This window comes from Ammospiza nelsoni, chromosome W, assembly GCF_027579445.1.
Source record: "Ammospiza nelsoni isolate bAmmNel1 chromosome W, bAmmNel1.pri, whole genome shotgun sequence".
NCBI classification, from domain to species: Eukaryota; Metazoa; Chordata; class Aves; order Passeriformes; family Passerellidae; genus Ammospiza; species Ammospiza nelsoni.
The window spans coordinates 14,669,458-14,686,010 of NC_080668.1; the positions used below are offsets into that span (position 1 = coordinate 14,669,458).

At 36.9% G+C, this 16,553-nt stretch overlaps 1 protein-coding gene across 1 annotated transcript in view; it reads right to left on the minus strand.

The window, feature by feature from the left end:
* Positions 1 to 3,319: 3,319 nt before the first annotated feature.
* Positions 3,320 to 16,553, minus strand: part of LOC132086138 (dual specificity protein kinase TTK-like) — a 53,293-nt gene continuing 40,059 nt past the window's right edge. Inside the window, 16 exon segments of the mRNA XM_059491604.1 lie at positions 3,320 to 3,982; positions 5,074 to 5,175; positions 5,409 to 5,499; positions 5,807 to 5,983; positions 7,222 to 7,302; positions 7,612 to 7,736; positions 8,925 to 9,002; positions 9,005 to 9,075; positions 9,161 to 9,318; positions 11,028 to 11,120; positions 12,196 to 12,261; positions 12,263 to 12,323; positions 13,729 to 13,865; positions 13,983 to 14,164; positions 15,511 to 15,628; positions 16,347 to 16,446. Of these exon segments, the coding sequence (XP_059347587.1) occupies positions 3,972 to 3,982; positions 5,074 to 5,175; positions 5,409 to 5,499; positions 5,807 to 5,983; positions 7,222 to 7,302; positions 7,612 to 7,736; positions 8,925 to 9,002; positions 9,005 to 9,075; positions 9,161 to 9,318; positions 11,028 to 11,120; positions 12,196 to 12,261; positions 12,263 to 12,323; positions 13,729 to 13,865; positions 13,983 to 14,164; positions 15,511 to 15,628; positions 16,347 to 16,446 (1,651 nt within the window). The 3' untranslated portion in view covers positions 3,320 to 3,971.

The following is a 16,553-nucleotide window of genomic DNA, read 5'->3' on the forward strand; positions in this document are numbered from 1 at the left end:
GGATTTTGGCAATTCATCTGATTAGATCCAGAATCTTCAAATTGCATCATTGTTTAGCTGTGAATAGTCTACCTGCCAAGAGAAGGAATTGAGGTGAGGAGTCAGATTTTTATCTCAGGTTTCATTTCAGCAACTCCCATGAAAGTGTATGGACAGGCTATATAAAGATTTCTTCTGTGTCCACACAGGTGTACACCTCTACATGCTACAAGTAAATCACACTGCAGTGCCTGCTCCATTCTTTATAGCCTTTATCTCACAAGATTTATCTCCTAATTACTTTATGTGAAGCAGTAAGCAAACAAGGGCACACTGACAAGCTTTGTGCTCCAGGCAGGTGGGACAGATAACCAAGTTGGGAAGAGATATATACATCAAGCAGGAAGGGAATACTCTCATATCAGCAGTTTACCCTTAGCTGAAACAGGACATGCCTTAGCAATAAAAGTGTTAAAATAAAAAGTGGTATTTGTTTTATTTGTTGCCACTGATAACTCTGTTTTGTGTGAGCAGCAAGGCAATAAGAGTGTAAACAACTGGAAGAGAGAAGCAGGCAGTTGACATAACTGGCACCTGCAAGGATTAGCCAGAGATCCTTGCTGAGGAGTTCAGGGAGCAAGCTAGACTTCACACCAGGGCTAGAACTCAAGTTTGTTCAACTGTTGAATTTTTAACATGATACTTACCACCACTCCCAGAATTAGTTAAAACTGTTGAGCATGCAACCATTATTAAGTACTTAAAGGAAGAACAGAAATCCACAGGAGGGACCAAAATAGTGACAATTTGACAACTTACCTTCAGACTAACTCACACCCTCTGCTCTGTACTCTGCTGTTAGGGACTGTACCATTTCCCTCCTGCACAGCTATATGTACAGCAGTAGCACCTTAGGAGTGTCTTCCACAAGACTAGATGAGAAGGAGGAGTTTGACTCCTCCAGCATCGTGGTGATGGATTTGTGAATAGATTTTTCCTGCTCCTTGGTCAAGTGTCCTTAGAGCAGAGGTATATGCAAGCAAACAGCCTCCTTTTCTTGATCTTGTCAAGGACTCAATTCTAGGTATTGTCACAAGAATGACTGCGTGAGCAGAGCCTTCAAAACTTTAACTTTATTTAGTGTTTGAATTCCAACTAACCTTACAGAGCAGAGTTCAGGCAGAGTCATAGAATCATGGAATCAAAAAATGTCCTGAGGTGGAAGGGACCTACAAGGAACATCAAGTCCAGCTCCTGGCCCTACACAGAACACCCCAAGAGTCACACCAGGTGCCTGAGAGCATTGCCCAAACACTTCTTGAACTCTGTTAGGCTTGGTGCTATGACCACTTCCTGTGGAGCCTGTTCCAGTGCCCAACCACCCTCTGGGTGAAGATATTTTTCTGATATTCAACCTAAACCTCCCCTGACACATCTTCTTGCCATTCCCTCAGCTTCCATCACCACAGAGGAAAGGTCAGTCCCTGCCCCTCCACTTACCCTCCTGAGGAATCTGGAGACTGAGTCATGCTATACCCATTCACAAATGAAAAGGAAAGTCACCCTTCTGCAGTTAGGTTTCTTTTGTAGTGCTAGCTGCTGAGCAGAACTTTTGGACCACAGTCTTAGATTTACAAGCTATAAGTTCCCAAACCCATTTTCCCAACAAGAATTACAACAGAGAACTTAGTGAAGTGTTCTCATTTACCTTTGTACCCTTCACATAGCTGTGGAATCTCATTATTAGCTGATACAGTATTATACTGTAGATTTATCTCTTTACAGAGACATACTCTGCTTTACCAGCCATCTCCTCTCTCCATTATATACAATGTCCTGAAATGCAGCCTTGATGGTGACAGTAACACAGGATGGACATTTCGTAACCTTGAAAAAGCTTCTAGCAGTTACCTGTTACCCGACATTTAAGATTGTTATTTTTTTGTCCTTCAAGGCTAATCACACATTTCTGTAAGTCACTTATGCTTTTAAGACTCCAGAAGAACCTGAGAAGGGAGATAGTTATCTATAAGGCAGAAAAAAAGCCTGGAATAGATTGAAGACTCATAAGTGGCAGTTACCAAGGTAGACAGATATCCTGCAGCATGTCATTGAGGTGGGGAAGGAGTATAAATCAACTGCCCATCTGCAATGGAAAAAAAATTATTTTAAAGGGATGACTGATAACAATTCACTGTCCCTTATCAGCCCCAGGGCTCTTTCATAAGCTCCCTCTCATGCCAGTTATATTTCCTGTGGGTTCTTCAACAGCCATGGAATAAGAGAAAGGTTTGATAAATCATACACTACAAAAAAACAATAGCTGTAGCTATTGTAGCACTGCTGCACAGTAATGTAGCACTGCTTCTCAAAATTGAACACAAACTAGGAAAGCAAAACAGCAAAAGTTAAACAATTGCAACATTAGAATAATTACAAATAATTTTTTCAAGCGCTGTAATCTAGACAAGGACTTGGGAAACTTTTCACTTTATGAAAAGACACTTCCGCAGAGTAAAGATTTTCTTCACAGGTTTTTCTCTGAAGAGGCTGATATTTCTTCCCCCCTTCCAGAGAAAGCCAAAGTGTTTCAGTTCCCATACCTTAGCAGTCTCTCAAACTGTTTAGGATATGAAACGTGCAGAACAATAAAATTTTTTCTTCACTGGCTTCGACTTTGAAAATTTTAATATCTATATAACAAACTATAAACAAAAGGTGGAGTACAATTAGCACAGGCACAAGGTACTCATTGTGCCTGAAATACCTCTGAACTTCTGCAGCAGTAGCACTAAATCTTTAAAAAAAATGAGCAAAAACAAGATCTCTATGGGGAACAAGCCTTTTTCACTAGAAATATGGGACAACTACCCCCATCCTGACAGATGACTAACTGAGATTCCACACCCTGTTTCACATAATGACAACGAGACCAACACCTTAAGTTTATCATTCCAGGTTTACTCTTAGGAAGGAGATGTGCTGTTCTTTGTGTGCTCCAACACTGCAGTGGAGCAAACATTCTCGGCCCCTGCTTCAGCCCTCCTGCTTGTCAGGAATAATTCCCACTCTGATCACTCTCCCTGCGTAATGTGGAGAATCACAGCTAATCCAAAACAAAGGAGGGTAGGTATGAACATACACCAGAAATGTAATTCAGTTAAAACCTAACCAATCCAATAACAATCATGTAAAATCCACTTCTCCTACATTCAGTGCATTTTAGAGAATGCTTAGTATCAATGCTTTTAAAAACCCAAATTAGTAATTTATTAGCATTGTGAAACCTGAAGGAATTTCTATTTTGAAAATTGAAAAGCAGACTAATCTTGTAATAGCATTTTTAATACAACAAGAGCCATTTTATTCATACAAGTTCAACACAGTACTGATGATTCCATCATAACACTTAACCACAGGAACAGCTCAAAAACTGGGTGACATTTACATGCATCTACCAATATTGTAACTGGTGTTTTATACAGAATGCTCCTTTCCAAGGTATTTGTTAGCAAGGTATTTGTTAGCAAAGGTACTTGTTAGCAAAGGTATTCCATGTTTTTCATGTACATCAGTTGGCATTTTTGGGGAACTTTTTATATTAGCTTCTCATAAGATCTCCTCTTAAAAGATTCTCATACAAGTTTGTGTACTCCAGACACTGTAGTGCTTTGTAAGTAACACAGACCATAATCACCAAGTAGCCATTGACCCAAGCAGCATGCAAGGAGTGAAAGAGTCCACAGTAAAAAGCATTCAATTAAGCTCTTTTTAATGACCTGAAATCATTATCAAAAGAACACAATGAACATATAAAAATGCAAACTTTATGCTGAGTGTCCTTTTGAAAGATAGCAGCACAAAATACTTTTTGAACAGACCAGACATCTGTTGCTTCCTGAACAGTAGCACATCATTTTGTTGTCCATGTTTTTTGACTCCCAGGTTTTGCAAATGCTGATACATCAAGACTCTTACAACTGCTGCACTGTTCATATAAAGTCTGAAAGTTAAACACACAGGGTATTCAGGTGAACACAGTTGTACTGCACATGGATTCAAACTATATAACAAGCATTACACTTGAAATAAATCATCACATACTGAAATATTCCATACTAAAATTGCTCTGTCAAATCAAAAAATAGAACACTTAAGACAGCTTAGTTGTACCAGCTGTAATGCAGTGCAGTGCCCAGGGAAAAACACACTCGCTGACTTTGCAGTGGGGGCAAAGTTATAGAGTTTCACAAGTCAGGAGAGCACAAATGAGCTGGAGAGATCTAAAAATCAAGTTTACTCTATGAAATGTCTCCACTATGGAAACCTCAGCATGGAAGGAGTTATTTGTGTACTGGGGGCATGCAAGCTTTACATGAGATACTCAGATGCCCACAGACAGCCAAATCACCATTTTGTTAGAAGAATAAACTACTTGTTCACCCTCATGTTCAAAACAGATCAAGTGCAACTAGAAGTGTAAGGATGAACTCCTTTAGATTTAATATACATTGTATTTACTTTCCTCCCCATGAAAGCAGCTTTGCATTCTCTAGGTCTTATGTATACTTTACACCATCACTTCTGAGACACACGTAGAAAGAACAGAGTTTAAGATTTATCCAGCTTCTTTCAGGCAATAAACAGAGAGGCTGCAGTACTTCAACACAGAGGAACTAATTTATACATAGCACTGGCATTAACAGCTCAGGAACTTCCAGGAAGCAGGAACAATTGCAGTCCAAAAGTGTGCACACTTAACAGATTAATTGAGATAATTTTTCCATAGTGAGGGTTCTTAAATTAGAAGACCCCCGCAGAGGGGCTGCTTAAAAGCAAAGCAGATCTATCAGGAGGTGGAAAGGAAAGAAAAAACTAAAAGGAAAAATTACTGGCATCACTTTCAACCCTTCCAGTTCAGAATAATGTAGAGAGATTCTGCATCCTTGCAAATAAAAGCACTAAGATATGCAATGCTTTCCCATCTATGGCTGAAGATTTCATATATGTATTGTTTCATCTTTCACTACTAAACATTCTAACCTTGGTCTGCATGAACATGTACTACTACACAAAACAGAAAAGACAATTTACTTGCCCTTGCAGCTCTAGAAATAGAATTGGGAGGATTCAAGCCAACAAGCTGGCCAAGGATACGTTTCATTTCCTCTGTTGTTCCTTTTGCATTTGGAACACCTGCAGGTAATTTATACTTATGGTGAAATTATATACATTATCAGCACAAAAACTGCCAGAACAGTTTGCAAGAGGTTTAAGAATTAAAATACTGAAGTCTTTTCTGAAGCAGATGTAGGCACCAAACAAAACTGAGTCACACCAACAAGCTCATAGTACCTCTAAGAGTGAAGTGGTTTCTAATGCATAGTTAAAAATAATATTTAATAAAATGTATTTTAAAATAAATGTACCTGTTGGACAATGACTTTGAATTTGAACATAGGGATGTATCAGCAACTCCGAAACAGAAATTCTCTCTTTAGGATTTCTTATTAAACAGCGCTGCAAATGAAGAAAGAGGAACAAGGTTTTGCCTATAAATTATGAATTGTCCTAGGAATTAACAGTATTTACTTTGGTTGTTGAACCAAAGGACTTACGTAGCTGGTATTGAGCTGAAAAGAGACTTTAATATGGAAACTACATGAGTAGCTCTAGCTTAGTTCTTCTTTCAGAATAAGGCCTGTTACTACAAGTAGCAGTGAGCATCTCTTTGTGGAAAAAGTCTTTCAAGCACAACTCATTCAGTTTTATAAAACATGCTTTAAATAAAGAAATTACCATTACTTAAAACAAAAGGAACAGTTACCTTCAGCACATCTTGAAGATCCTTCTCAGCAATATCTGGGAACCCTATTTCATAGCTTGGATCAACAATAGCATGCATTTTATTGATGTGATTTGTTATATGCTGAAACGGAGTCCTTCCATATGTCATACAGTACAAAATGCAGCCCAATGACCACACATCGCTTTTGGGACTTATCTAATATTAAAAATTAAAAAAAAAAATATTCTCTACTTAAGAAACTGACCCTTCAGTCAATTTATCATGTATTTGTACAGTTTTCATTGTGTAAGAGATCTTTGTTACTATTACACAAAATCACCAAGACAGCACGCCATTATCTACTCAGTAGTGTGGCTTCCTTCACTGATAATCCATAAGAAAACTATTGTTCTAAACTATTTTTGAAAATCAACTTACTTGAAGAACTAACTTAAAAATAAAGTTAGTCCTTAACAAGTCAAATTGCAGGATTCTAATTTCAGATTTAAAAATAAGCACAACTAAAAGCATACTAAATTATTTAAGTCCAGGAAATGGTAAGAAATCACTGCTATGTCTCCTAAGTGGAAAGCCACAATTCAATTCCCCTGGGTTTAAAGGATTCAGATCCACATTTCAACTATGTCACTCAGGCTGGTCCTTGCAGGACAACTTTGCACTTGTCCTTTTGAAGCTGAATTACTTCAAGAGAAGCACAGAGTGGGGGAGAGGGGGAAGTGGAGAAAGATGCATACAGAGAACCTGACTCCCAGCACAGTGGTTAGATTTCTGCTTAGATGAGCTGAAAAAATCTGCACTTTGCATGCAGTTTTAATTTAGAAGTACAAAAGGTAAAAAAATTACCATCCTTAAAAAAAAATCCACTTTTGAAATATTTTATTCTCTATTTAGGAAGCCAAGATTTTATTTTATTACATAATAATACTTCCATTCAACTGTTAAAAAGTTAATCTTCATGTACATGCGAGTACATGTGGATTTTAAATACTTTTGCACCAAACCATGTAACCCTCAATTGAATTTTGACTGCCAAAGTGAAAAATGCTTTCCCTTCAGTACTTTTCTCATCACTCACATTCCATTGCCCTGGTGAGGTTATAAAATTTTCTACAATACACAATACTCTGTAGTGGAGAAAAATTAATAGGATACACTGAACTCATTTGTGGCCCTAAAACACCCAAGCCTGTGCCTCTGTTTTACTTTCAATTTTACGCAGTAATTGAGCACTTACATTTTTCTAAACACCATCTGCCAAATGCTTTTGAGTAGTTAGGGAGATTAAGCTTAACCTTCCAACTCTGCACACCATCACAGCACAATAAATTCTCTTGTGCTCAAGTTTCAGTGGAAGATTTTGAAAAAATCTGAAGATATGATTGAATTCCTTCCTTCTTAACATGAAGGGAATAGGAGGAAAAAGATCATACTACCTTAGAACGAGGTTTGCCATTTTCTCCATAGGAAGACCTATCTTCTATTGCTTCAGGTGGTATATAATTCATTGTGTCAGCCTAACCATAAAAATGAAAAAATATTTTAAGTAAAGCATACATTAAATTTCATTAACTTAATAAAACTTAGATTTCTGTCCCAAAACACTGAAAAGCATCTTAAAAGTTTGTTTCTATTAAGGTTGAATGCCATTATTATTTTCTTCACTAAAACATGTAAAAAACAATATATACAAATATTCACACACACATATAAAACCATTCAGCATAAGATTTCAATAGTAGTTGAGGTTATTACAATCAAAGTTATCAGCAGGTACTATTGCATTTCACAGAAAAATGGACATCAATTTTCCAGAAGTATTTCACCTGAGAATCTTTAATGATACTTGTCACATCTGGCTGCATTTGGTTTGCAATGCCAAAGTCAATTAGTTTTAACATTCTGTCAACTATCAGAAAGTTTGCTGGTTTCAGATCACTGTGAATAATGCCTGTAAAAAAGTTTAAAGTAAATCCAAATTACTACCATAAGGTTTAGTATTACTCAATTCCTATAACCCTTGCACAGAGAGAAGGTACAAATTGGCTTTATTTGAGTCTCTGCAGATTTCACAAAAGTGCTTCCATTTTTTCCTAAAGAGTTCTTAACTTGCATGAATTTACAGTTAGAATTACTACTTAATCAAACCTGCAGGTACCCCAGAACAGCTCCAAGCAATTTGAGTTGCAGAGTTTGTCTCAGTTTGGGACAGACACTCCAGCTCTGTGGGCACATAGCCACACTGGATTGCTGCTCTGGAGCAGTTCAGTGGCCTGTCCATGCTTGTCATTCTCTCTTTAATTAGCTAAGCAGGGAGTTAAAATAAAATTATATTGCTTAATCTGATTAAAGGTACCATTCACTAAGGAATATACACAACTGACTTCTCACAAACTCTACTCGCACAATTTAACATGAGTTTTGGTTACTATCTACATAATCAACCAATCTATCTTGATATTTTACAAAAATCTATGGCTTTTTTCAAAACATCACATATATGTATGCCCGCTGAATTTCAGTAGGTTTTGCTGTTTGCTATATTTTTGGATGTTCTAGTCCTAAAATAGATGATGCTTTCTGCTACATGTACTACTCTTCACTTCATTATTATATAGGAAACGATCCAAGTCTGCCTCTCCTTTATACTATACAGACAAACAGAATATAGATGCTATAGATGCATACACAATTATATAGGTAAAGAGGAGAGGAAGGCCTGAAGAACTCTAGGAGAAAGTTGAAACACTTTGTCAAAGTAAAGATGGCAGAGCTGTCAATGTAAGAGGTAAGTATGGAGAGACTGAGTGGCTAAAATTTGAGTCTAACAGAGAACAAATGGGAGTATACAAGGTAGTCTAAAACAGAAAATATTTTCTGGCTGTTGAAAGAAAGCAGAAAGCATTATATAAACAATGATATTTGTGAGATCCTTCCTGAGTTAGCCAAGTCTGTCTCTGGATCAAGATTTACCTTGGTTTTTTGCATCACTGCTTTTTTTAAAATACAGCAAATACTCATCTTTGAAGATCACTAAGATTACACCAACATTAAAAACAATGCCATCTCCAAAATTAAAACAAGAGCCATGTTATCTGCCATATATCCTACACAAATACCTAGAATTATTTAAGAATACCATATTCATGGATTGTGTGAACAGCTTCCAGCATATTTTTCCAATAGCTCTTTCGTTCCAGTGGATCCATCTTTTTTTCTTTTTAAGCCAGCTATTGAGATCAATATTTCCACACTCCATTACCATGTAGATATGTTGATCAGTAATTTCACTAAAAATAAAACATGTGTGTTAAAAGTGAAGGAAATATCTTTTTACAGTGAAACACTGATTAAATAAGGTTAGTATTTACTCACTAGCCATAAAGGTGGATGATCTTATCACTATGTTGCTGCAGTTTACTCAAATGAGCAATTTCATTCTTATAGCTCTCAACAGTCTGTTGATCAGCTTCCTCTAGGTTCATATATTTGACAGCATACAGCTGCTTCTTGTCATTCAGTACTTGAAACACCTACAAAACAGTGTCAGTTAATAACATCATTCATCCCTAATTCCAGTGTACCACAGTCCTTCATCTCAACTCAGCCTGAATACCAAAGTCTACCTTTTCAAAAGGAAGAAACAATATGAAGAAATTCATACAAGTCAGGATGAAAAAAATCAAAGACACCAGTTACAACAGAAACAACCTTCTATCAGAAGCTATCTTGGTGCCACATTGTATTTCACCAGGTGTAGTACATCATGAGTCTGCAGTGTTCTTAAGATAAAGATTATGAAATAACACTCTCAGAGATAAAGGTTTGATCTGCCCTCACACATTCACTTTGTCACACCATGATCATTTGGAGGCTAGATCACATGGCACATTAGAAGAGGTTGAGAGCACAAAGTCTCATTTAGTCTTAAGATGAGAAGGCTGCAGGAAACCCTACATGCAGTCTTCAGCTATTTAAAGGGAAGGTATGACAGACTCCTCTTGAACCATCCAAGTATGAGATGCAACAGACATAGCTAACAACAAGGAAAATCACAATTGGATGTTTTAATTTTTTCACTGTCATATTGACCAACAGGAAAACTGCTTGTCCAGATAGGCTATGAAATCTCCATCCTTGGCAATATTTAAACACAAAACTCCATGCATACCCTGCTCTATTTGAGTCTTGTTTTAAGCAGACTATGAGAAAGTGACACACAGAAGTCCCTGACATCCTTCCTCATTCTACAACCATACACTGGAAACAGAGCTCCTCTTTCTGGAGTTCCCTGCTGACTGCAAGCTGGCTAATATTAGTCCAACTGACAAGAAGGATGGGAAGGCATACCCAGGAAACTACAAACTTGTTAGCCTAACCTCAGTTGCTGCAAAAATTACAGAGAATATCCTACTGGGTACAACTGAAATGCAATGATCAGACAGTCAACATGGATTCAGAAAGGGAAAGACCTCTAAGTAATTAGTTAAATTAGGCATCATTAGGACACACCCTCCTAGAAGCTCTGCTAAAACACATGGAGAACAGGAAGGTGATTTGAAAGAGCCAGCACTGCTTCACCACATGCAAGACTGTCTGATCAACCCAGTGACCTTCTGTGAGGGAGGGACTAAATCAGTGGACAAATGAAGAGATAGAGATGTCATCTATCTGGACTTCTGTAAGGCCTTTGACGTAGTCCCCCACAACATCCATCTAAACTGCTTATGCTGTTAAGAAACTAAGGAACTATAACAAGCCCAAGAGATTTTGCCAATATTGTTTCCCAAGCTCCCATGACCCCAAATTTCCATGTAAAAAGCATCTCACTCACCACTTCAGACATAGCTACAACTCTACTCCTCACACAAGTTACACAAGTAGTTAAGAGATGGCCTGTCTCCCTCAGGCTCTCAATCAACTTTACAAGTCACCCATTTCCCAACAGTGTAATCACACTGCTCTAAACAACAGCCTCTCACATTAGGATGTACACAATGCAGCACATCTCTTACAACAGAACAGCTGATTCTACCAGGAATTTTAATGCTTACTCTACCACAGAAATTATCTTCAAGAGCAAAAAGTCTAAGCATGGCACACCAGCAAAGTTCTAGATTCCCTGGGTCAAATATTGTGTACATGCTAACACTAGGCACTCATTAGGTGATTTCAACATTTATAATAGATTGTAGTACTGTGTAAATGAGTGACTGTCTAAAAGGATAAAGGAGCACCTTACCTTACTTGAGCCTCCACTACCTATTTGCTTTAACACTGTATAAACTCTTCCATTGATGACAAGGCATTCATGTGAAGGTACAGAAGCTGGAACCTGTGCACACATAGAAAAGGTTAAGAAATAAATATTGGTACATGCAACAGAACTTGAGAGCTCTACTTTTTATTACATTAAAATGCTTTGTCTTGCTCTTTCTGAAGATGATAAAGTTGTTTAGAAGCAGTAAAGAAACTCCAAATGAAAGCTAGATCCCCATACACTGATCAGCATTTGGCATGTAACATCACTGCACTCATGTAAAAGGTGCAATGCTCCTCACACTGGAAATCAAGGAAAGGATCTTCTTTAATAAGGCTTTCCAGATCATTAGAGACACCTCCCTCTTTACATCTAATGTCAGAAACTACATTGTCCAAGAGACTTTCAGTCTCAGCATGAAACTTAAGAGCTGTACTGAAACCATCTACCATTCTTTTTGAAGCTAATAGCTAAAAGACTGCAGTAGTGTGAAGTTGAAACAGCCTGCACTGCCCATATCTGCTACACCAAGCCATAGAAAGGCCTCAAGTTTGATTTATTAATTTATCAATACTTATCCTCTTGTAGGAAGCTTGAACCTAATCCCCAGTTTTATCTACAATTGGGAAGGCTCCTACCTGAATATGCAACACATCTAAGGTAACCCATTTTTACATTATGTCAGGCCACAACAAATGTATCAAAATTTGTGAAATCTAAAAAAAAATGGAGGAGAAATGCAATCTTTTGCCTCCCTCAAACTCATGATTTTCAACACACACTGCTTCTCTTTAATGGTACTGTACTGGGTAATACCAGTGTAAAAGCACTGCAGAACAAAAATAGAGGCTCTAGTTCTTCTCTCTGTCATTAAGACAGACATGAAAAGGCTTAGATTGCTTAGAAAAGGCTTAGACATAAAGGCTCCAGCATTTTGACAAAACTGAACTGATTTTTCAACATCTGACTTAGGTCATGTAAATTGAGACATACACACAAAGCAAGTTATTTTAGGAATACTAGACTACTTTCCATTACTCCTCCAGGAAGAGGAACAGTAACTTCAGATGAAAAAAATACATACACACATTTATTTTACCCAAAGTAGTTCCCAATGAAAATATGTGCTAAAATGACAGAAAATTGTTACCTGCAAGCCAACTTGATTTTGAAATGGAGTTGCTGGAGTATGTGGTATATAATACGGGAACTGGCTTGTAGGGAGTAGAAATTTGACATCCTGGCAGAAACTTCTCCTTTACAACTGGTGTGCTGAAACTAACAAAAAAATAAACAGTATCTGCATTAGTTGTATTTTCTAAGATTATTTTAACAACAAAGTTGAAATCTTCAATGTTTCTTGAAAGTCAAACCCTAGTGACTAGCAACAGCTCAAGCCTCCACTCAATAATTATCATTAAGACCACTTCAACATCTTCATTTAGAAGTCCTTTTAGAAATACACTGAAACTATAACAATATTCACAAATACTTTTAAGAACACAAACTCACTATCTTCAGATAACAGCTGGCACTTGCCAGCAACTGAAAAGTGAAGGAACTATAAAGCTAGAAGAACTGACTCTAAGAGTTTGAGCCAGTTACTCTTCTCCAGCTTATTGTTATTTATTAAAAAACTTTTTAGATTACCTATTTTTTAGAGTAAGCATATTAAGACAGACAACTTCAAAAACTCTCACTATTGCCTTGAAAGCTTTACCTACAATGTGTATGAGCAGAAAGATCACTGATTTAAGAAAAGGAAAGATTGTAAAAAATCCTATGTTTTTTTTATTTGTTCTCCTGATGTGTCTCTTTAGTTATATTTCTAAACACACTAAATTTTTCCCCAATTGTATTTACAGAAACTAATGCCAAGATCAGAAATGGAAAAAAATGTATATAACTAGGATTTATTTGGTAGAGTAAAATCACAGAAGTAAAACAAAAAGACAAAACCAGTCCAAATAGATAAATAGAAACACTGAGCAATTCTGCATATTTAGCATGTACAAACTAAGTAAAGAGAATTTATTCAAGGACTATTATCACATTCCTTCATGAAATTATGTGGTGCATGCCCTACCTACAGTCTGAATTCTGCAGCTGTAAAGACAGAGGTCCTACCAACAAGAACAGTACTTACTCAGCATACAACCTTGACCTATATGATTCATCCTAGAGACTTACGAAAACAAAAAGTAATCACATAATTAGAAAGATTTGCCAACACAGGCATAGGGGTTTATGCCTTATTTAAGGTAGCATGGATAAACAAATGCTATAATTTCCTAACATAAGTGCTTAATTCTGCAAGCTTCTGGATTTATCCAAAAGCTTTTAAAAAAACCTCAGACACTTGCATCATGGGAAATAAACTGATATATCATTATCAATCTAAAAAGCCTCTCAGCCACATAATTTATCCAAAACAAAGTGTCATGTAGCAGGGATCAGTGAAAAAGGTAAATGCTCTACTAGGGACTTACTGATTTGATGGCAAATATTCAAATGCTGAAAAGCTGCCCAAAAAGGCAAAAGTCCCTAAATGCAGTCTGAATCTCAAAGTCAGGCACTTCACAGAAGCACTTGGAATATTTGCTATCAAACAGAAAAATTTAAACCCTGTAAAAATCTGCTTAAACCTTTCCAGAGATCAACTACCACCTTATAGTAGGCTTACCAGGCCATATAATCATTAGATGTGGTGCTTGGGGTCCCATAAACATGCAATGGGTCACTTTTCTTAGAAACAGCATCTGATGGTGATGATCGTCTTGAAACAGGATTACCAGACTGTTCAATGTTCATTTGTTTTCCCTACAAAGGGCAAAGCAAGATATTATATCACACAAGGAGCCACAATTAAGAACACAGAAATAATTTCTTCAATGTGAGAAGGCTGCTAGCACACACGTAACATTTTTGTTACTTTACCTCTCCATAGCAGCTTTTCTGTGACACCTCTTGAGCTGGCATTTTTTTTCTGGCATTAACACAGTTTTGTTTGATCTGCTCCAACTGCTTTCTATAGCTTTCACCAAAACTAGATTGTTGTTGTTGACTTTCCAGACTCCTAGGCTCTGGTGTCTTCAGCTCCAGATGCTGAACTTTACTCTCTGTGGAAAAAACAAACAAACAAACAAACAAAAACCAGACTATTAAAATGAATCAATATTCAATACTTGAAAAGTTACTACAATAATTTTACCTCATTTTCTAGATCAGACTAAAACACAGATGATTTACTGGAATTAGGCCTTAAAAGACATTAATGAAGTCCTCAACTGCATGTTCAATTCAGTGTAGTAAAATGGCAACTTTCTTCAAAAAGTCTTAGGATAACACTGTAACAGTAACAGAGATGCAACTGTTTCTTACACCAACACAGGCAATGAGAGTAGGTTCACAAATCATACAACAATATCCCAGGGTTTTGAGCAGGTTTATAAAGCAGTGAAGATAAGCTTACTACCATACTCCAAATTAGAAGTCTGTTGTCTGCAACAATAGGCAACCTATAGTCCAAGTGCAATGACTGAAGCCAGAGGCCGAAAGGGACTTGGCACTTTCTCCTAGTTCCTTTTGCACAGGTAGCACAAGAGTGAAATGGTGGGATGTGACAGTGCAAGCTGCAAACAGCACAGCTTAAGAGTGCTCCTTCACAAGCCTGAAAAGTTTTCTTGTCAAATTACTAGAAAGCAACATCCCATGCTGAGCAGCTCAGTGCAAGTCAACTGCTGAAGGACTCAACTACCTCAACCAACATTTAACCTGGAAACATGAATGAAGCACAAGCAGGGCAAGTATGACCTGAAACCAAACTATTCCCAATGCAAGTCAGTGGGAAAAGCTCACTGAGGAGCTGAGGGGACAGTGAAGTTTTAAAAAAATTACATCTTTTCAACTGTAATGTTTCTTTCCTACAATACATATGTACTTATAAAATCCTAAATCTAACTCTTGCAATATCAGACATTTTCACCTAATTTTTTCAGCAGGATGAGAACACCACTTAGAGAACCAGCTTTCTGATGAAACACTGAAGTAGTTAGCAACTAACCATAGGAGGTTAGTACATGTATTCCATATTCCATGAAGATGGTAAATAAATAATACCAACTTTCTAGATTTTACTAGCCCTGAAATCCTTGCTATAAATCCAAGCTGGTTACAACATTTTCCAGAAAGACAACAGAATGTAATCTAATACCATCCCTATTTTTAGCTGACTTCACATAACAGTCAAAATCCATGCAATATCTAAGTGAAGTATTTCTGAAATACAACAAAACTGTTTTTGAAAGAACTTGAAGAATTATTCCCAAAAGGTATGTTAATAATGCAGTAATTTCCACTTTTTGAAAACATTTTATTTAGCAACACATTTTTTAAAAAATACAGATTAGCACATTTTCAATGCGCATTCGATTTCAAACTACTCAGACATGACATTAATAGTTACCTGCTCTTTTTATCACTAGACTTGCATCCACTTTGGTTTTGAGAGTTACAGTTGAATTGGTAGCTGTTTCTGAGCTGCCCTCATCCAACATCTGTAAAGCTGTTTTTTCTTGTAAGGACTAAAGAACATAAAAAGCATCTTAAAAAAAAAATCAAAGGAAAACTCAGGAATAGTATACAAAAGCCATTTCCTTATGGTGATTAAGTGGCAGGTGCACTGCAAAGCAAACATGCCTCAGGGAACTGTGCAGGTTACACAGACAACTATTACTGATGCTATTTTTAAATACATCAACATTCTGAATTTTCATAATCCAGTTTCTATAATAAAAGCCTAAGTGCTTTCTATTCTGGAATTTTCTTTTAGCAGATGGGGACATGGGACATGAAAATATAAGACATAGTAATGCAAGACATTTGGTTTTTGATGAAAAAAATCTCTATCAAAAGCTGGAATTTATGGCTCCATAGAGCACTGAGTTGAATTGACTTCCTTAAATAGGGTCTTCCCATGGTAAACTTCATGACTTCAGCTGAAAAAGGTCCTATAGTCAAGTTGAAATCTGTTTATCTCCTCTTCATAAATCATATTCCAAACACCACTCCCATTGAACACTACATCGGATAGGAGCAGAGAAAGCTCTTTTTTAATGCCCTATTGTGCATAACAAATTTCAAGTTTAAAAGCCATAATGAATGTTTCTATCCACAAATGATTACATAAAGGGAAATCCTACATTATTTCTTTCTCAAATTGAAAAAGCTGTTATTATCTTTTTTACTAATATCATAGGATAGCTAGAGTTCCTTCATGTATTTAAAAAACATTTAAGTTACCTGCAAATCTCTCAGGCTGCACGAATCACGCCCAAAAGGTTTCGGTTCTGATGGTGGAAAAGGTGCAACAAAGGCTGTTTGTTTGGAGCTGGACATTTGCCTGTTGAAGTAACATTCTTAGTTACATCACATGCCAACACAGTGGGGCAATGGTCTTTTTTGTGAAAGAGATGAAAAAAGTAGTTGTGTGAAGACTTGGCTACAAGT